General features: G+C 41.3%; 1 protein-coding gene and 2 long non-coding RNA genes across 3 annotated transcripts in view; 2 read left to right on the top strand and 1 right to left on the bottom strand.

Moving 5' to 3' along the window:
• LOC132898481 (guanylate-binding protein 1-like) overlaps window positions 1-19,782 on the bottom strand; it is a 230,198-nt gene extending 210,416 nt beyond the window's left edge. Inside the window, exons 1-2 of the mRNA XM_060940140.1 lie at window positions 18,933-19,782; window positions 18,705-18,782 (exon numbers count right to left, since the gene is read on the bottom strand). Coding sequence (XP_060796123.1) covers window positions 18,705-18,782; window positions 18,933-19,260 — 406 coding nt within the window. The 5' untranslated portion in view covers window positions 19,261-19,782. The remainder of the gene's footprint in view (window positions 1-18,704; window positions 18,783-18,932) is intronic.
• Window positions 13,481-16,444, top strand: LOC132897802 (uncharacterized). Its single transcript, XR_009656382.1, has 11 exons — window positions 13,481-13,788; window positions 14,523-14,741; window positions 14,863-14,924; window positions 15,119-15,233; window positions 15,333-15,470; window positions 15,576-15,647; window positions 15,755-15,787; window positions 15,916-15,984; window positions 16,075-16,155; window positions 16,244-16,306; window positions 16,393-16,444. It is a non-coding gene; the product is annotated as an uncharacterized LOC132897802 (long non-coding RNA).
• On the top strand, window positions 16,491-17,198 carry LOC132897803 (uncharacterized). The gene is made up of 4 exons (XR_009656383.1): window positions 16,491-16,616; window positions 16,706-16,863; window positions 16,954-17,041; window positions 17,173-17,198. It is a non-coding gene; the product is annotated as an uncharacterized LOC132897803 (long non-coding RNA).
• Window positions 19,783-21,385: the final 1,603 nt, after the last annotated feature.

Genomic DNA, 21,385 nt, shown 5'->3' on the forward strand with positions numbered 1-21,385 from the left:
GCCCCGGGGCCGGCAAGGGCCTTTCTGTGCAGAGTTTGCATGTTCTCCCCGTGTCCGCGTGGGTTTCCTCCGGGTGCTCCGGTTTCCCCACACAGTCCAAAGACATGCAGGTTAGGTTAACTGGTGACTCTAAATTGACCGTAGGTGTGAATGTGAGTGTGAATGGTTGTCTGTGTCTATGTGTCAGCCCTGTGATGACCTGGCAACTTGTCCAGGGTGTACCCCGCCTTTCGCCCGTAGTCAGCTGGGATAGGCTCCAGCTTGCCTGCGACCCTGTAGAAGGATAAAGCGGCTAGAGATAATGAGATGAGATATAATACAATTAATATAATACAATTTTTCCCCCCATGGTGGCTGCACGAAGGAATCAAAGATTAAAAGCGCGCTCTTCTCGTGACAGTGGGAATGCCTCTTCCGTCACTTCACGAGGTTCACCGTCCCGTAAACAAATTACGAGGTTTACCAGTCCGACGGAGCATTAGGGCCATTCATGAAGGAGAAGATATTTTTTGATATGACGAGATTAAAGTCAACATGTCGACATTAAACTCGAAATTCCGAGAATAAAGTTGAAATTGGATGTCGACTTTAATCTTGATGGGTCGACTTTAAACTCGACATGTCGACATTAAATTCGTTAATGTAGAGAATAAAGTTGAAATCAAGTCAACTTTATTCTCGATATTCAGAACGTTTCAACTCCAACGTTCCAAGTTTCAGTCACACGCTGAGGTTAAGGTAAGGTATTACAGTTTTTCTCCATTGGTTTGGCTCATTTCTTGAAACTGAGATGACATTCTTATAACTATAAGGCAATTTGGCCAAACAGACTTACAGTTCTGCACAACACTTCAGATAACCAGCAAAATGTCATTTGTCTCCCAAAACTACTCATCCATGCTTCAAAATGAAATCCCTTTCCCATCTAAATAGTCAGTACCATAAAAATGGCATAAAACCTTCTCAATTGCTTTGGCACATTTTCATTCATTCAGTTCTTCTCTCAAAATAACTTGGATGGTACAGCACAACTACATGGATCACCTGGCAATGTTTGTACAGCTCCCAAAACAGTTTACCCATCTGTCAAAACTACATTCCCTTCTCATATAACTAGTCAGTGCCTCCAAAATGCATTGTCCCTTTGGTATTGTGTAAGTACTGCGAGTCAAAATGCTTAGACGCTTTGTCATGGCATATGTCTAACTATAGGAATACAGTTTTCACACCACACACACACGCTGCACTCATTCTGCCGAGGAATTTTCATTTTTATTCTCAGCTAACGTGAATTGTACACATTACTGTAGGTAGGGAACAATAAAAAGGAAAATGTATACGCTGTGTATACTGTGTACACAAAATACAAAAACCCACAAAAACAAACAAAAAATGAATACTGTAAATAAAGAGTCACAAATGAAGACATTTTGTTTAGTCGCGGTCACTCCCCTCTCTCGCCTGGTCACCATCCTCATCTTCCTGGCCATCCATTCTCTGTGCTCTGTTCGGCCACAGATTCTCATCAACATCACATCTGATGTTTTCTCTTGAGATGCAGCATGGGAAGAAGCATCGTGAATGCCTGAGCCATCCTCTACACTGATCACCTGTTATATCCTCACAGGCAGCATCCATAGCATTGAGGAGAGACCTCTGGTTTTCGGCATGGTGCTCATATACTCTCCATCTCCAAGCAGAGAAAAAACTCCTCGATAGGATTCAGGAATGGAGAATATGGTGGTAACAAGACATTATGCATTCTTGGATGCATGTTGAACCATGCCCGGATGCGTGGACCACGGTGGAAATTAACATTGTCCCATACAATGACAAACTGGGGTAGGTGGGGCCCTTCGAGACCCCTCTCATTTTCTGGGACCAAATATACATATAGTTGGTCCAGGAAACGGAGGAGTTTCTCTGTGTTATACGGGCCCAAGCTTGCAGTGTGGGTGGCCACACCATTTTCTGAAATAGCCGCGCACATGGTTATATTTCCCCCCCCGCTGGGCTGGGACATCCACTGTGGCCCGCTGGCCAATGATGTTTCGGCCACGCCTGCAGCCCTTGGCCAGGTTGAAGCCTGCCTCATCAACAAACACTAGGATGTGTGGTGTTTCACTCCCCTCCAGTGCCAGGATTCTCTGGAAAAGAGATAAATAGAGTAAAAAAAAAAATCAATCATGTAGATGGTCATATGGTCACAGCAATGCTACACAATATGTTCTTCACAAAGTCAATATAACCCACTGTGGTTCCAATCCTAGAGTGCAGACTTATGCAGATTTTCTGGGGTAGTTTTTGATACAAAGAGAACAGAGACATACTGTTGACAGTGTTCTGTTACAGTTCAGCAAAATGCTGTGGTCATATATTGTAAAGCTGGAATCCAAAGGTAAAGAGGAGGATACTGAAACCCTCAGAAATTGGAACCTCTGCAGTGTTGGCTACTTATAGGTTACAAAATGATAGACAATGAATAATTGACTTACCTGCACATACTGGTACCACAGCTCTTTTACTCTGGCAGTGTTCCTATCAAATGGTACTCTGTATATCTGTTTCATGGTGATTAGGTTCTTCTTCAGAACCCGGTCTATTGTTGATATGCTGATGGAGTTGATGTTTTGGAAGACGCCATTGTTTTGGAGGACTGCATCCCGGATCTGTGTCAGTGTTATGGCATTATTTGCTATCACCATGTTACAGATCTCCTGTTCTTGGCGATCGGTTAGAAGTTTTCTTCTTCCACCCGCATGAGGTTGTCGGCCAATCCTGCACATAGACAACATAACTATTTGTTGTCCTTGCCTTATGTGTTTGTTACAGATTATCAATCACTGTACAGTAATGACTGCATTACACACCACTTTACTGTATTTGTAGGCTACTGTACTTACAATTGCACTGCCATTCTATTGCAAATTCTTGCTGTATTTTGTCCAATTTACAACAGTATTTCCTTTGTCATTCTACAGTAGTGAACTGTATAATACTGTGACTTCACATCGAGGTAAGATTTTCGGCCTGGGTCTAAACACACACACACACACACACACACACACACACACACACACACGCACACAGTCAAACAGTTGTCATTGCCTGAGTGCATACCTGTTTTCCCGCCGAAAGGTTTGAATGATGGAGGAAACTGTGGAGCGTGGCACGTTAGGCTGCACTCTGCGCCCTGCCTCTGCCATTGTGAGGCGATGGTTGATGACATGATCAATAATGGTGGCCCGAATTTCATCTGGGACAACATGATGTCTGCGAACTCTATTTCCTCCTATTCCACCACCACGAACCCTCACTCCTCCTCCTCTTCCCTCTCCTCTACCTCCACGCACCCTCAATCCTCCACCTCCTCTTCCTTCTCTTCCCCTTCCTCCAAGTGGAGATTGCCCTGGTTGATGCACTTGCTCTCTCTCCATGTTGACATAGGAAAAAGTACTAGCACCAGGCCAAGCTGTATATATACAGCAATGCCAGCACTCCAAAACATAGATAACACCTGTCAGGTAACTCAACAAACAGATGGATTGGTCACCTGCAAAGTGGGACACTCCTCCTTCGTTAGTCAGAAACTGATTTCACCTATTACCTACTAACATGATTATCCTAAATTTACTATGACATCTTACAAAATATGTACTGTATTCTATTCCAATTTCCTAACACTATTTTGACAATTGAGCAGACTATTCTGCATATGATGACTTATACGATGAAAATGTGCTGACATGTTTTGAGGACAATGACCATTACACTGAGAACCAACCAATTGGGATAGATCAGCAAGATACATTCATTTGAAAAATGTACTAAATGTAGGCTGATTGTGTTAACTGTAGGATAATTGTACATAGCCATTTGCATGGATGTACTAAATGCTTGAGACATGTACAAAGCATTTGAAATATTGATGAAAGCAATGATAAATGCCATTCTGTTGTGAGAAACTGCAAGTTAGTTTGGGGATTTGTCCATGTTGTTTTGAAAATGTCATCTCAGTTTCAAGAAATGAGCCAAACCAATGGAGAAAAACTGTAAAGTTTTTGACGCGCTGCCTGCAACTATTATTGGAAGATATAAGCCTTCAATAACGTGATATCTCTCTCTCTCCCTGGTCGTGTAATGATATGTAGCCTAATGAAGAATGAATGTCACCGTGACCGAATTTCTTCAAAGCCGAGGTGTTCCCCAAGAGGCCCTCAACCTCATGGAAGAACAGAAGGTAAGGCTGTGATGTGCAAAAGCATATTGGGATATGTGTCACAATTTAGATGTGTAGTTTATTACGCTTATAATATCTACCGGAGATGCACCAAAAGTCAGCCCTAGTGTGCCTGGTCCGCCCTCGGATTAGGCTCCGCGTCTTGGGCCTGACCATGTGGAGGGTTGGCGAGCGACCAAAGGAAATTCACCGGGGCCGAACCATATACTGTACAGTCCACGGGGCGAACTGAACTGGCTACCAGAGCGAATTTCAGGAGTTAAACGTCAGTTAATCCTCTACATGTTTACAGTATGAGCGACCAAAGCTACCAAGGCAAATTCAACAGCAAAAGGAAAAAAATAATTAAACAGCGAAGCTTCTTCAGCGACCTTGGCTCCTGGTCGCTTTGCTCGCTTGTCGTCCTCTCGGTGTAATTTGAGTTAGCATTCCCATCAACATTCAAAAGTAAACTAAGTGCACAAAAGGCTGTTCTTTTCTCAGCTGCAACAAGAAAGATAGACCTCGGTCCAGGATTCTGCATCTCTCGCGATGTGGTGCGCTTTAGTTTAGAAAATGATGGGTAGGCACAGCAATGATGTTGGCAAGGCATATCACTAATAACCGTGACGACAGATGTACCCAGACGTTCTTGTTTTGATCATTGATTGTATGCTGTAATAGAAGTGGATCACAGAAGTAGTCCAAGTTCAAGCTTGACATGTGTTGCATGTACTGTAGGCCTAATGCTGTATTAATTATATGAATGGGGGGATGTTTGTTGTCTTGTCTATCAATTGTGAGTTTATGGTGTACTCCACTTGTCGTCCCCCCAGGAAGGAAAAACTCATTTTGACCCCCAGTCTCCACTGCTGTCACTAAACAATAACTTGTTTATAAGATAGTTTTACATCCCTGCATAACATTGCATGCTTCTTTACATTAAGGAAAACCAAAAAAGACATAGCTCAAAGGTGTTCCCAGGTCCCTTGCTCTGATTTTTACAAATAGTCAACAGCCAATAAGGAGGTGGAAACGTTCTGACTCTTTTTGTGTATTTAAAGACACCTGCAATACACTTAATTCAAAGAACACATTATTATTATTATTATTACATTACATTGCATTTGGCAGACGCTTTTTAAACCCAAAACAACTTACAATCGAGGACATAAACGGTATCATACAACACACTTCTTGAAGGATGATAAAGATGACCCTTGTCTAGTTGTAGCTCATTCCACCATTGAGGGACAATTACAGAGAACAGCTTACATTGGGCTTACAGATCAACTTACATTATACTGAGCTGACGCTTTTACCCAAAGCGACTTACAGTTATTACAGGGTCCACTTCAAGGTTTGAACTGGCAACCCTCCTATCTAAAGACCAACTCCCTAACCACTAGGCCACGGCTGCCCCTCAATTCATTGAAAAATAATTTAGACCGCAAGGTTTCATTTGAATAGAAATATTAGACGTTACTGTATATGGTATTTCAGGGGAACATGTCTGAAAATACTGTGCTCTGATATTTTACACTTATCATGGTTGTTCTTTGTTTCACAGATCGACAAAGATGTTGTCATGCTTATGGATGATTCAACTTTGGCCCAATACATTCCTTCATATGGAGACAGAATTGCACTTTTCAACTTCTGCAGAAATCAGGCTCCTATCTCAAAACTCAAAATGGGTTTATTTGAAAGGCTCAAGAAGAAAATGAAGCTGAAGAGAAAAACGGAGGAAGAAAGTGAAGAGGAAACCAGCAATGGTGAAAAGGAAACCAGCAGTAATGAAAAAGAAAAGGGAGACCATGACAAAGCACCTAAAACCTCCAGGGCAGTGCGAAGGTCAACTAAACGGAGTGTTGAGATAGGTTGGATCCACAATGATGGCAGTGACATAAAACAGGTTAGAGCCAAACAAGGAGGGGGTACAAGAAAGGTTGTGATGGACATTAGTGGGGGATACAAAGAAATCCTTAAAGAGGGAAAAGGTCTTTTTTTCCCTAATGGCACTTCAAGTAAAGGCCATGAATCAGAATTTACATTTGATGTGTGGGACTTCAAACAAAACCCTTTCACTGATCATCACATCTCAATTGGTGCAATATACGACACTGTGAAACTAGCCAAGCTGCGTTTCTATATTGCCACTCAGCCTAAACCACACTCAGATGAAGACGCCTCACATAATTCAGCAGGCAAATATGATGATCCTATCCTTCAGGGCCAAGATGATTTAACTGAGGTTTCAGACAGCCAATCCCCATCTCTGGTATTCAGTCACTCAGATGAAGATCAAGACCAGGTCAGTATTCCTCCCCCAACTACCACAGATGATTCAACTGCTACAAATCACCCTGTCAACACAGACTTTCTAGTCGTGTCAGAAAGCAGTTTTCTACTTACAGAAGCATTGCAAGAGGATGTAGTTCTGCAAAACTATGTGGTAGTATCAGACCCTGAAATTACATTTGGCCCACAACCAGATGCTGAAACTGACTTGGATGACACACTGATTTACGACCCTCAAACACCTGACTACACAGCTCAGACAAAAAGAATAACCATCCACCATTCAAATTCTTTCAGTGACATGATTGAAGCTTTTTCAGACCCAGACATACTGACCAGACCACCTGAAGTGAAGCGAATTCTCCCAGACAACAAAGAGGAAGTTGGTGTTGGGTTAGGAGTTTTCAGAGATGTCCTCAGTGCTTTTTGGATGGACTTCTATGACCGTTGCACACTGGGCACAACCATGAAAGTGCCCTTTATCAGACACGACTTCAAAGCCGTAACCTGGAAAGCCATTGGAAGGATTTTTGTGAGAGGTTTCCAGGATTGCCACTACCTTCCGATAAAACTTGCACCTGCTTTTGTTAAGGAGATGTTGTTTGGAGCTGTTTACAGTGACCTGACAGAGAGCTTTCTCCAGTTTGTCAGCTGCCAGGATAGAGAGATCCTCAAGCAAGCGTTGGAAGATTTTTCTTCTGCTGATTTAGGTGACCTTGTGGAAACTCTTGGAAATTATGAATGTAGGAGAAAAATCTCAGAAGAAACCCTTCCAACCATTCTGACCGAAATTGCCCATAAAGAATTGGTGCAAAAGCCCATGTTTGTAATTGATTGTTGGAGGGACATTGTAAGAACAAGAATTAGTTTTAAGATGGACTATGAGCAACTAGCAACGCTGTATGACGATCTAAAGGCAACAACAAAGAAGGTGCTGAGGCTGCTGAGGTTCCCAGCAGATATGACTGCAAAGCAAAAAGAGGTGGAACAGCATCTGCGCAGATATATCAGGGAACTGGAAGAAGAAAAACTGTCCAAGTTTCTGAGGTTCTGCACAGGATCCAATTTGATTGTGTCTGACTCTATCAATGTTGAGTTTACAGCAATGTCTGATTTCACAAGACGGCCAGTCGCGCACACATGTGGCATGTTCTTAGAGCTGCCTGACTCATATGAAAGTTTCCCAGAGTTTCGCACAGAATTCAATGAACTCCTGAAGAGCAATGTCTGGGTGATGGACGTAATCTAGCCCAATATGGGCCCCCTTAGACACAAACACACACACCCCATCTGAGTTCAGCCTCTGTCTCTAATGACTCTTCCACTTTCCCCCTTCTCTCCTCTCACCTCCCCAAGCCTCCTCATGCAAACCCTTTCTCCCTCTCTCTCACCATCTCATTCATCATCACTCTGATCCCAACATCCCATTCTCCTCTTAATGCCTGTTCAGTTCTTCTGTGTCTGTCTGCTGTATGTATGTATGTATGTATGTATGTATGTCTGTCTGTCTGTCTGTCTCTCTCTCTCTCTCTCTCTCTCTCTCTCTCTCTTTCTCTCTCTCTGTCATCAGGAATGTTGAGCGCAAGCTGGATTTTTCTCACTGGAAAATCATGGGACCAGTCAATCCTCAAACCAACCAACCTTGCGGGAGTAGTGTCCGTGTCCGGACAAAGTCTCCAGTCTTCGGCGCGCATACACACACACACACACACACACACACACACACTTTATGCCACTTTTATATTTTTTGTCATCTCTCTCAGTTTTTGTGAACTGTTACAGGTTCACATGTTTACATTTGAGGTACTGCTGTGATGACATGTTTACAGTTGTATGAAAACGTTTGGGCACCCCTTTGGAAAATCATTACATCTTTTGTTGAGCTTTTGAAGCAGCAACTTCATTTTAATATACGTTAAATCATAGGGAAAGAGAAACATTTTAGTTGTGAAAAATTTTAATAGGTCCAACATTTGAACATTGCTTCAAAGTTGCTGCTTCAAAAGCTCAAGAAAATGGGTGCCCAAACTTTTTCATATGACTGTATGTACTGACATTTTGAGCTAGAGTTTCTCTCTATATTTTTTTGTGATTTTATAGCATTGTGTAATATCTAAGCTGTTATCCTGAAGGGTTAATGTGTTCTCCGATCTGAAATTTTGAGCTAGAGTTTCTCTCTATATTTTTTGGTGACTTTATAGCATTGTGTATATTTAAGCTGTTATACTGAAGGGTTAATGAGTTCTCTGATCCTCAGTACACACAACTGCCTTAGTTTTTGTGAAGTATTATGTTACAGGTTCACATGTTCACATTGCAGGTGCTGCTGTGATGAGATGTTTACTGTATGTATTGAAAGTGTTAATGAGCTAGAGTTTATCTTTATATTTTTGTAAATCTTTATACCATTCTGTAATATTAAGGACGTTATATTAAAGGTTTAATGAGTTCATAAAAATGATCAATTTCATTTCTGAGTTGTGTTTTAACCTGTTCCCTAAAGTAAAGAGTGCACATATTAGACAAGCAAGGTGTTTAGAGGCTCCCCAAATTCAAAGAGTGTGTAAGGTGAATATACATATATTGAGACAGCTTTGCAAGTACAAAAATATAGTCCTTTTATTTCCTATTCAAGCAGCTGCTCTGATCTGATCCAAGCCAAGCCGGTTACTGATTTTACATGACTTGAAGGGATTGCATATTGTTTTATTTCTTCTATTTACTGTTTATTTCAAACACTAAACCCTTCAATCACTAAACCCATTGATGCAGAGAATTTTCCACCCTTAAATGTGAGACAATATTTCAGTCCTCAATGAAGTGTACAGCTCAGCAGCAGAAAATGCATCTGTTGGAGCATTCCATCCATTTTCCTGCATCAGAAGACAACAGAGCTCAAATAAAGTCTCATCACATGGGTATTGACTTTTAGGGCTGCATTCCTCTTTACAAAGGGCCAGCTCCTCCATGTCAATTGTCTTGAGATGGTCCTCACCACCATACATCTGAGGGAGAGTGTACATCAAAATAGGGCGACCTCCAGTCACACCCTGGCCTGCCTTCACTGTCAACTTGTGTGAATTCCAGATTTGCACAACTTCATCAAGTTCAGCCTGCATAAAGACAAAATATTAGAATAAAAAAAACTTGCAGCAAAAGAAGTTGAGATTGAGAAGTTACACAAACATTGTGTGTGAAGAAGAGCAGGTGTAGTGGTAAAATTAGAGGTAGATAAAATTTGATCACATGTTGGTTGCACTCTACAGCATCAGACGTACACTATTAAAATATATTCAAAATGTGTTTGAAGAAAATGTGATATTTTACATGGTCTCTAGTGCACAGATTTACTGATGCATTGTGATTTTGAATGTGAAACTTAAATTTTAGCACATAGGCCTTGCCGATCCAAATTGATTTAAAGTGCTCTACTATTAATAGGTGGATAAACAGGCCTACGCGCGCCCAAAAGATCCAATCAGCATGTGATACGTGTTTAATATTATTAAATTGCAGGAGATTATGTTAAAGGCCTAGAGTGTACGCCAACTTTGCCTGGATCAGATTCAAGAAGCAGAACTGAATCAGATTCTTGTCCAAGAAATCCCCGGCAAAATGTCCATCACGTTGGAGCGTTTGAAAGACATCGATCCAAAACTGCGCGCTCTGCCTCCTTAAGATTCCCCACCAGGACTCAATTCTCTGATTTGCTGTGCTACGCCCATAGAGAAAACTTCGATCTCTCACAAAAGAATCCGCGTGGTTCCTGCGCAGGAAAATAAGCATGTTCTCGACATGCCCATTTTCGGTTCCTCTGTCAGCACGCAGTCGCTCTGGGCATCCTCCCAAACGAGCAGTGGATGATACGAAATAGTCTGCTATTACTTTGGGGTCGTTGTTTGTGGTGTAGGCCTCCATCCACACAATATAGCGACTAAATCCGTCAATGCAACCACTGATGGCAATGCCGTATGGCTTTAATTTATCGTATCCATCCATATGCCAGAGCGCATTGGGACCTTTGTTGCGGTACTGCCTGCGACTCAGGCGCCGCGCACGCCTTTTCGCCACACCGTCAGGATCAAGCAACCTAACAAGCTGTCGTATTGTGTCCTGGGACACAACATACCCTTGCTGTATGGCTCGCAAGTGTAACCATCGGTATCCTTGCCGGCCATTTCCAGTAATTGCGCTTTGCAAGAATGCGGCCACTTCCTCTAAGTCGGTGTAGTTTTTCCTCCTAAAAAGACGGAGTTTTTGGCACAATCTTTTCAGCATCCTAATACTTATTACCACACCGTGGTTCTGCGCTAAAACAGCGAGTATTTCTTTGTTGCTTAATCCAATACCAAAGTATAATTTCACCAAATTGTCCACGGGTGGCATGTTGAGTCCTTGGTCTGATTCAGTGTGGAGCAGTGCTCTCTCTGCATGCAAAACTCAGAAAAAAAATAAACTTTTTTTCTCGACATTTAACGTATTTGTCGAGATTAAAGTCGACTTGACATCAACTTTATTCTCGACATTTCCAAGTTTAATGTCGACATGTCGAGTTTAAAGTCGACCCATCAAGATTAAAGTCGACATCCAATTTCAACTTTATTCTCGGAATTTTGAGTTTAATGTCGACATGCCGACTTTAATGTCGACATGTTGACTTTAATCTCGTCATATCAAAAAATATCTTCTCCTTCATGAATGGCCCTAATGCTCCGTCGTACTCTACCAGCCCCGTCTCGTCCCGTAAACAAAAGTCTAAAAAGTCTAAAATCTAAAAAGTCTACGAGGTTCCCCAAAACGTCCCGTGCCTCTACACGAGGATTACCAACCTGAATTATAATGGGTCTCTTTTTTTTTTTTAATTACTACCAACCAGGCGGAAGTCTAACCAATCAAATTATACATCTCATCTCATCTCATCTCATTATCTCTAGCCGCTTTATCCTTCTACAGGGTCGCAGGCAAGCTGGAGCCCATCCCAGCTGACCACGGGCGAAAGGCGGGGTACACCCTGGACAAGTCGCCAGGTCATCACAGGGCTGACACATAGACACAGACAACCATTCACACTCACATTCACACCTACGGTCAATTTAGAGTCACCAGTTAACCTAACCTGCATGTCTTTGGACTGTGGGGGAAACCGGAGCACCCGGAGGAAACCCACGCGGACACGGGGAGAACATGCAAACTCCACACAGAAAGGCCCTCGCCGGCCACGGGGCTCGAACCCGGACCTTCTTGCTGTGAGGCGACAGCGCTAACCACTACACCACCGTGCCGCCCCAAATTATACATTAAAATTAAAATAATTTACTCACCTGGTTGGCAGTATCCCACTTCTGACACCAAATTGTTGGGGTTCACCCAGAAAGAGACCCCGATTCCTTCGTGGGCCCCCTCAGATCGATCCGGGACGAATGAAACAGGACGATAGAAACAGAGAGGGGAACCAGAGAGGTTTCACATGCCAGTTTATTCGCACAGTCACTTCGTCAAAGATGAAAGATTACAAACACCTTTTATAACAAATCATAATCTCTCCAAACGGCTATCCCTAGTAACACAGAACGTTAATGTACCGTTAGCCTATGGTTCTCTAAAGGTTTGTTAGAACGTAACCAACAACTAACATTTAGAGAACGTTTCCTCATGGTTATGCATAAACCTAACGAAGCCAAACGTCCCCGAAACGTTGAGGTAACTAACCAACTGAAACGTTATCATTTGGTTACACTATAACCTCCACACAACGTTATGTTTGGTTGTTTTTTTGTTGTTCTGAGAACTATACTATCTGCTTTTCCTGATGCTGGCTAAATTATCTTTTAATCTTTTATTTCAACCTCTTTTGTACTTGTAGCCTTTTTTTTTTGCCATAGTAAACTGTCACATATAACTTTCCTTTTGTTATGCATTGTTATGTCGTGCCATTTTGGTTTGGAATCCAACCCTCACACATTGAAGACACCATATGGTCAACAGAAATGTGTGCATACTAGGCCAGATAAATAGGCTAGTCTATGTTGAGTTGTGAGATATATTGCAAGGAAATTTTCATAAAAATAGGCGACAAACCCATGTACATTCCTGAGTAATGTGTTTTGACTGTCTAAAGCAGTGGTTGCCAACCTTTTTTGGCCTGGGACCCCATTTTTACATCACCAATTTCTCATGACCCCATACACATTTTTTAGATTTTATAGAGATTGCACAGTGTCACATATTCTATATTTTGATCAGCAGCCTAGCCTTCAGTTATGTGGATGTTTTCTTTTCAAAGCTGATATATAGCATTTTATTTGTAATATATAACATAATTAGTTGAACATTTTTATTTTCAGTATTTTCCTTCTATTGATTATTTCAGGCGACTCCAATTCAATTCCAGGAGACCCCATTAAGAACGAAGGAAAGGAAGCATTTTGAGTGTTAAATGTAAAAGATATTTTACTGGGCAAGAAGGGAATGGTGAAAGCAAAAATGGACAGGTTAAATGTTTTTCTAGTTAGTGCAATGTGGGTAGAGTGTGGCTGATTTGCAGAAATAAACTTATAGGCTAAATTTGTTTGGATTGTAAGTGGTGATGTTTTTTGTGGAATTCAAGTGATCTGTAATGAGCAGGCTGCAGCATATATCATATGAAGAGGGTGAACATGGTTTGGCAATGGGTCGTTGTGACTTGGTGCACAGTCTTGTGTGGTGCAAATTGGCTCCTGATAATATGGCAGAGCAGCAACAAAAGTTTGACCTTTAAGTTGTGGTCACACATTTCACCCTCAAAACATGCTGCATTACAATAATGCCTACATTTTCTCATGCACATACTTCTGGTACATTATCCCTATTGTTGCCCCAACTACATTTTCTCATGCACATACTTCTGGTACATTATCCCTATTGTTGCCCCAACTCACTCACACCCAGCTCCATTGATCAACTTATTTGTACTTTGTCCCAACAACAACCAAATCCACCCTGTACCACTAACAAAATCTGCTGCAATACAAAAATCCACTTCTCTTCTCCTCTTATTTTCTAAAAATAAAAGTCCAGCTAGGTAGCTTCGATGCATCATCATCCTGCACATTACCCAGAATTCTCTGTGCTTTCAAACAGCTCTAAGGCAAATAACAAAATGGCGGACTTAATGGATGCTACGATAGCCCTTTTATTTAGCTATTTGAAAATTTCACCGAGTCTCCTTGTTGGATTTAGAACTACCAGCGCCAGTGTACGTTATCTGGATTTACAGTACGTGCGATCAGGTAATGTGTTATTTTATTCTGTATAAATGTGAATAGTATTCACCTAGCAGTTAGCTGCTATGCATGCAACCATCTCCGGTCACATTATACGAAGTGAATCATTGTTGGTGTCTCTAAAACACGTCTTTTCCAGTCTCCCATCTGACAAAGGACTTGTACATAATTCTTTCACCTTTGTTGTGATTTAGCACGCTGATATAATGCTATGTAGCATACCTTAGCATGGCTAACGCCATAGCGCTGAGGTTACGCATGATTACCCCATATCGATATACATGTCGTGTAGGTGACGGTGTTCTCTGTTAAAATGTCTGTGTATTTGTGCCTCAGAACGGCGGCGTAACAGCAGTACGGATTTCCCCATGTATTATTTGACGAAATATAGTATGTTGGTGGATAAAACCTCAAGTGAGGGCCTACTTTTGTAGGCTGCAAAGATCAGCAACACGTTTACTGCAGTACTCTGTTGGCCTAGCTCACTCAAACCACATTGCTTGGAGTTTAGAATATCGCACGAGACAAGCATTGTAGTTCAGAGGTTGCACAGAAAACGTAACGTAACTTTTACTGTCTGTTGAAAAACAACACTTTGTTGGTGTGAAGGGTTGTCATAAAAGTTAATAATCATCATGTATTAAATCCAATGGATAAGGGAATCTGAACTATAAAATAAGTAACTTATTTTATAGTTCAGATTCCCTTATCCATTGGATTTGTTCCCATGGGGTCTACAGGAAAAAACGAGACCTAGCCACTGTAAGTTGTTGATTGGTCAGGTTGCCTGACGCAACGGCATGTGACGCAAAATGAGCACTCCTCATTGGCTGGACAGATGGATAAGAGGACGTAGGTGCGTGTAGTAAAGTCACTACCCGGAACTTGGATTTGGAAGCAAACGTCTCTGTTGGAAGTACTGAAGCCTGCTTCTGTTCAAGTACTCTACTTTCGAAAAGGTAATTTGTGATTTCTTTCTGGTTGTGGTTATACCTTAAAGGAGAATTCCGTCTGTTTTGCAAATATGTCTCAAACGTTTGTGGTCAAGGAAAGTTGCTAATGATGCCTTTGTTTTCACAGATGAGTTCACAGACAATGCTATTGAGGTTGTGCCATCTTCATGGCTTGGACACACTTCTGAGGTACGAGTCTTTTTTTTTTTTTGTCGATACATAGCAAATATGTATGCTTACATATATGCCTATATATTTTTGATAGCAAATATATATACGCTTGTGTTTGTTTATATATATATATATATATATATATATATATATATATATATATATATATATATATATATTTTTTTTTTTTTTTAAATTATATATATTTTTAGCATGGCATGGTCTGCTACTGGACGACACACAATGTGCGATTGCATGTTGTGAAGTGCCGAGCACCAAATACAACTTGGGCCAAACATCCCGTTAAGAAAACCTGGTACGAAACAGGTGAGCTATCGCTGCTATGCACTACATAGAATATACTGAATTGTTCTCTCTATGGCAGTACTTTTTTTTTTGTGCTACTGACTAAGTCATTTTCCATAGATTCATACGCCAAAGCTGAACAGAAGTGTTTGCAATTGATGGAGTCCTCAAGTGTTGAGACAGAGGATGATGTGAACACTTTTGCAATAAGGCAGCGTAAGCGCCCAAGGAGGTTTGTCTCCGAATCCTCTGATGATGGTAAGCTCTCTTCACTAATGACAACATTAGTTACTCAATTCAGTGTTCATTTTCAAGTCATTTACAAGAAATTTACATTGCACATTGTATGGTCTTTCCTTCCAGATGATTCTGCTCCAGTGGTAGCAGCAACCAAGAAGCAACCCAAGACTCTGACTGTGCCTGGAAGCCCTGTGTGTAAGTTAACAGTTCCCAAATCATCATTCATAGCTTGGAGCTAACATTCATGATGAATAACCGGTGCATATTGCGTGACTGATCTGATGTTTGTGTGCTCTTTTCAGGTCAGCAGGACCCAATGCCACTACCACCACAATGTAAGTGTTTTTCAATTTATTTGTAAATGTCTAATGTATTATCATAGGTTCTTCTTTTGTGAATACCATGTATAAGAACCCCCCCCCCCCAATAAATGACTTAACATCCATATGCACCATCTTTTCAGAGTCAACACCAGCCGGGACTGGAGCCAGTCCTCACCACCCTAGCCCAAGTCCTGTTGACCCTGTTCAAGGTACAGTTGCTTTCAAGTTCCCATTTACAGATGTTGGAATACAAAGTCACGAACAGGAAAACTAACATATTTTCTTTTTGAAAACTTCAGCCAGCAGCCGGGCACTACACCCAATTCAGTCAGCCAGGCACCTCCAAGAATCACTGGAAACCTCTTTTGACTCTGTTCAAGGTACAGTTGCTTTCAAGTTCCCATTTACAGATGTTGGAATACAAAATCATGAACAGGAAAACTAATATTTTCTTTTTGAAAACTTCAGCCAGCAGCCGGGCGCTTCATGACGGACAGGGTGTCTCGGCTATCACAGCCATGTTTGAGAGAAGTAAGTACTTTTATACACACTAACTAGTTCACTCACTCAGGAAAGTACATTATAAATTACAACTTCCATCACATTTGTCCCCATAGTCACAGAGGCCCACATGAGTCGCTTGATGCGGAGGCTCGAGGCTAGGTTTGACAGGACCGAGGCTAGGTTTGACAAGATTGAGTCATTGGTAGAGACCAACGCCCCGACACACACTCCTCAACTCCAGCAAGAAGATGTGGTGTTGGCTAAACCATGCAGCATGGTGATGGAGCTGCTGGAGTTGGATAGGAGTCTGGAACAACCAGACAAGAGGAACAAGATGGTAATTCTATCTATCGATCTATCGATCGATCGATCGTATAAGCTCGCTACAGAAATTTTCATTGTATAATTATTTTTATTTTTTTACAGCAACATTTTCTTGAAACTGTCGGAGGGGCAGGTTTAGGGGCAGCCATTCACCGTATGCTACGCCGAGCGGCAAATAATGAGGTACTCGCCCAGTACAGCTTGCGGGTCAGACGGGCCAAAATGTCCTTTGATGTCCATTCTGTGCAAGATTATAAAGGGTAAGTGTTTATATATTGATCACATCACTTTTATGCCATGCTTGACTGACTAGGTTTTGATGTGTAACTTTCCTTTATTTTGCCTTCTAGCTGCATGCGTCAAAAAATTTCCTGGCCATACGGAAGCTGAAGTGGAGGAATGCCTTGGGCAGACTCTAAAATTTGCACCACACAGACGGTATACTTCTGTTCTCTAATTTGGTGCAATCACAGAAATTTCGTGGTTGGTAGTAGGGTGGTTTATCATGCTTTTGTGGACATGTGCTCATGGTTCTTGTTTTTAAACATTTTGTTCCTTTTTCTTTTCAGGTCAGCAGCAACGGGTGAACAGTGAATTTTTATTCTTTTTTTGTGAACAGTGATTTTTTTGTGAAGTGATTTTTTTTTTATTCTATTTTGTTTGTTATTGAATGCACAGTTACACTTTAAACTGTTATTTCTATTTTATTCTGTTTTGAATGTGTTTTATTGAATGCACCGTTTCAGAAACTCTTCTATTTTATTCTGTTTTGTATATATGATTGTTTTATTGAATGCACTGTTACACTTTCAGAAACTTTTCTATTTTATTTTTTATTTTCAAACATTTTTTTATTCAAATTTGTTATTGATATTTTATCTCATTAAACTTTCAAGACCTGCCAAATTTGCCTGTTCATTCATCACTGAGTTTTCTCATGTAGATGTGCTAGCAGTTATGTGTTGATGTTGCTAATTAGTTGAAAGCAAAATCTAACCAAAACATAACATTCTACAACGTCAGGGGGACGTTAGGCTAACATTCAGGGAACCAAACATGCAACCAGCAAGGTTAGGGGAAGGGCAGGGGAAGGTTGTTGTTGTAACCAACAGGAAACGTTTGGGCAACGTCAGAAAAACTTTCCATGGCAACCACGTGGCAACCAAGTGGCAACCAAACCTAACATATATGCACCGTATAGGCAACCAAAGGCGTACGTGCCCAGAACGTTCTGGGAACATAAAATTGTTACTAGGGATTGTGTCTGTCACATGTGTGTGTGTTTGTATGTGACCTCAGAGAGGGGTGTGTGTGTGTGTGTGTGTGTGTGTGTGTGTATGGGAGGGTGTGAGTGAGTGACATCATTTTGATATCTGTGTCTATGTGCTAGGTCAGCAAATCACATCTTAATTCCATATGTATGTGTGTGTGAATGAAACCTTCAATCATAAGCAAAATAATATTTCAGCAATTCAGCAATTTCATTTACGCACGTCAAAGCGCGTGAGATGTTTTTACGAAAATGTTTTAAACAAAGACTATGTTTGGTCTAACAAAGAAGTGTTCTTCTCCACTGGACGAAGGTCAGGCTACACAGGAACAGTTTAAAATCACTGCCATAGTATATGCAATAGTCCAAAATAATAAAGGATCTTAAAAAGCTCTAAAATATACTATAAGTAATATATACTATAATATATACTATAATAATATATACTATAACTATACTATAAAATATAATATAAGAGTCTTAACTCTTTGTTCAGCAATAAGGCTACCATTACATCCAACATTAAAGTGTGTGTGGGTCGATCTGACATCAAAACAGACCTTGGCGTCGTTCAGACACATCTCTGATCAAAAATACACATTTCATAAACAAAATGTTCCCAAACAATGTCCAGCCAGACCTAAGGTCGTTTCAACTAATATAATTTTGACACAGAATAATTCACTGAATTCTTAACTAAACTTACATATGTCTACATATATCTTGATTTAACCTACATATAATAAAATTTAACCTAACAGAGGTCATGAAGTAGGCGCGAACATGTGTGTGTGTGTACTCGTGTCAGTAAGCGTGTGTGTGCATAAACACCTGGTTTCCTGGGGTGAGGTACACACCACATCCATATTCCTTTGGTTTTGGACTCGATGGTGCTGCCCAGGGCAAAACCTGAGGGGTCAAGAGAAGCATCCATTACATACCAGGAGCTCAGTTCTCACACACACCTGTGTTTTTATCGCATGTCCATCAGATATGCCTGTGTGTGTGTGTGTGTGTGTGTGTGTGTGTGTGTGTGTGTGTGTGTGTGTGTGTTGCTACCTGTCTGTTGTCCGGCCAGGCAGTTCATGAGGTAGGACTTCCCCGTGCGGTAGAGCCCCACCACGGCCACCACCACCACTGGCTGCTGGATCTGCTCCAGGATCTGCAGCGCCCCCTGCTGGACAGCCATTTTCCCATCTGGCCCATTGTCCACCAGACACACTGGCACTTGCATTGATACCATCTTTCGCAAGATGTATAAAATACACTGGGGAGTAGAAGTACAAGTCAAAAAGCTGACTTGAGTAGAAGTTGAAGTGTTCTTTAAACACCACTCTGAAGTGGAAGTACTGAAGTGTCCAAAATGTTTTGTACTTAAGTATTGCATAAATTACTACTCCAGCAATGACGGTACAAAGTAGATGCATTTAAAAATTACTGCTCAAGTCCTGAAAGTACAAGTAGAAGTATTAAAAATTACTGCTCAAGTGCTCAAAGTAAATGTACAACAAGTGCTGAAAGTTAATAAAGTAAATTAAGCCTAATAAACTTTTTAATAGAACAGCCCAGATGCATCATTCTCATGTCAGCAAAGGGTTCTTCCATTGCCAGGTTTACCACTGCCTTCAGGTAAACTTAATTACGCTTACTCAGTATAACATTTGCCGAAAATATGTAATGAAGTAAAAGTGTAAGTAGGAGGGGAAAAAATATTCAATTAAAATTAAGTACAAATACTACATTAGTTCTGAAGCAGAAATAATTAATATTCTTTAATTAAGTACAAATAATACATTAGTACTGAAGCAGAGTACGCATGTTGTTCTACTTCCATTACTTTACATCTCTGCCTCTTAATATGCACACATACACACACGTCCGTATGTGTGTGTGTGTCAGGAGGTGCAGGAACACTGTCGTAGGGTAATTCCTACAGTGCCGCACATAGTTTTCCTCAACGAGATGAGATTGTCTCATGATTACATTTCCGCTTTTGTTCTCTTTGTTTAGTCCCACATTTCAGTCAGTCATTAACCGGTGTGCATTTTGGAGAGTTTGCACGCGAGGTAGGTCTGTTGACCTTGTAAGCAAGTGGGCGTCACTGATTTTTTAAATTTTTTTATTTGTGTTCCTTACAACAAATGAGTCAAAACCAGCGAATCTCGGTGGGAAACAATAATTATTTGTATCATTTTGGTAACACTTTATCACTTTTCCCAACTGAAAATGGGTCCCACAAACCCTACAAGGCTACAAAGGTTAACCCTACATCAGTGTTTTGTAGGATCATCAGAACGTCACTCCAGAGTACGCTACACCATTATCTCATCTCATCTCATTATCTCTAGCCGCTTTATCCTTCTACAGGGTCGCAGGCAAGCTGGAGCCTATCCCAGCTGACTACGGGCGAAAGGCGGGGTACACCCTGGACAAGTCGCCAGGTCATCACAGGGCTGACACATAGACACAGACAACCATTCACACTCACACCTACGGTCAATTTAGAGTCACCAGTCAACCTAACCTGCATGTCTTTGGACTGTGGGGGAAACCGGAGCACCCGGAGGAAACCCACGCGGACACGGGGAGAACATGCAAACTCCACACAGAAAGGCCCTCGCCGGCCCCGGGGCTCGAACCCAGGACCTTCTTGCTGTGAGGCGACAGCGCTAACCACTACACCACCGTGCCGCCCGCTACACCATTATAATGTGTCAGATTCAAAGTCGTCATTATCAGAAAAACGTTTTTCATCCTCAGATTCAAAGTCGTCATTCTCAGAACCAAACAGCGCCATCTCTCGGAAATACTCAGTCAGTCTCAGTCATCAGTCTCAGTTTCACACGAACAGTTGTCAGTTGTCAGACTCAGACAAAAAGTTCTCATTCTCACATGAAACTTTGTCAGAAAACAAGCAGCCATATGGCTTTTGGATAATAGCGCCCTGAAGGTGGCGCTGTTCACTACAATTTCTCAGAGCGCAATTTCTGACCCACCCGACCTCCGGTTACCATGGATTGTCCAGACATATGGCTTTGACTTCAGCCATTACCTACTGGTTAGGGTGGGATTTGAACCGGCGGCACGTTGAACCACAGACCACTAGGCCACGGCTTCCCCTGACACAGTACTGTATATGACTGCTGGGAGTACAAACATGTACATGTGTTCTGATGAAGGGACTGAAGGACAAGGCACACTGACAAAAACAGATACTGAGGTTTGATAAGAGGATTGTCCTACATTTTTATTACATAAGCAATCATGTATTACAGCTTCCTGAGAAAAGACTTTACGGAAAGGAAGTGTTGAATGTCTTAGTCGTGAAGACAGCTGTATGCCATTGCCTTACATAAGACATTATTACATCGACATAACAATCGACGGATTTCAATGCATTAAGGTGAAAATCATTAGATTACATTTGATAATCGAAATGAGAATTTATATTACATCATTAACAACATGAGTCACTACTGTAGATGGCATTGCATTTCAGTGCATCAAGAAGG

The sequence above is a fragment of the Neoarius graeffei genome, chromosome 14 (genome assembly GCF_027579695.1).
Source record: "Neoarius graeffei isolate fNeoGra1 chromosome 14, fNeoGra1.pri, whole genome shotgun sequence".
Classification (NCBI taxonomy): domain Eukaryota; kingdom Metazoa; phylum Chordata; class Actinopteri; order Siluriformes; family Ariidae; genus Neoarius; species Neoarius graeffei.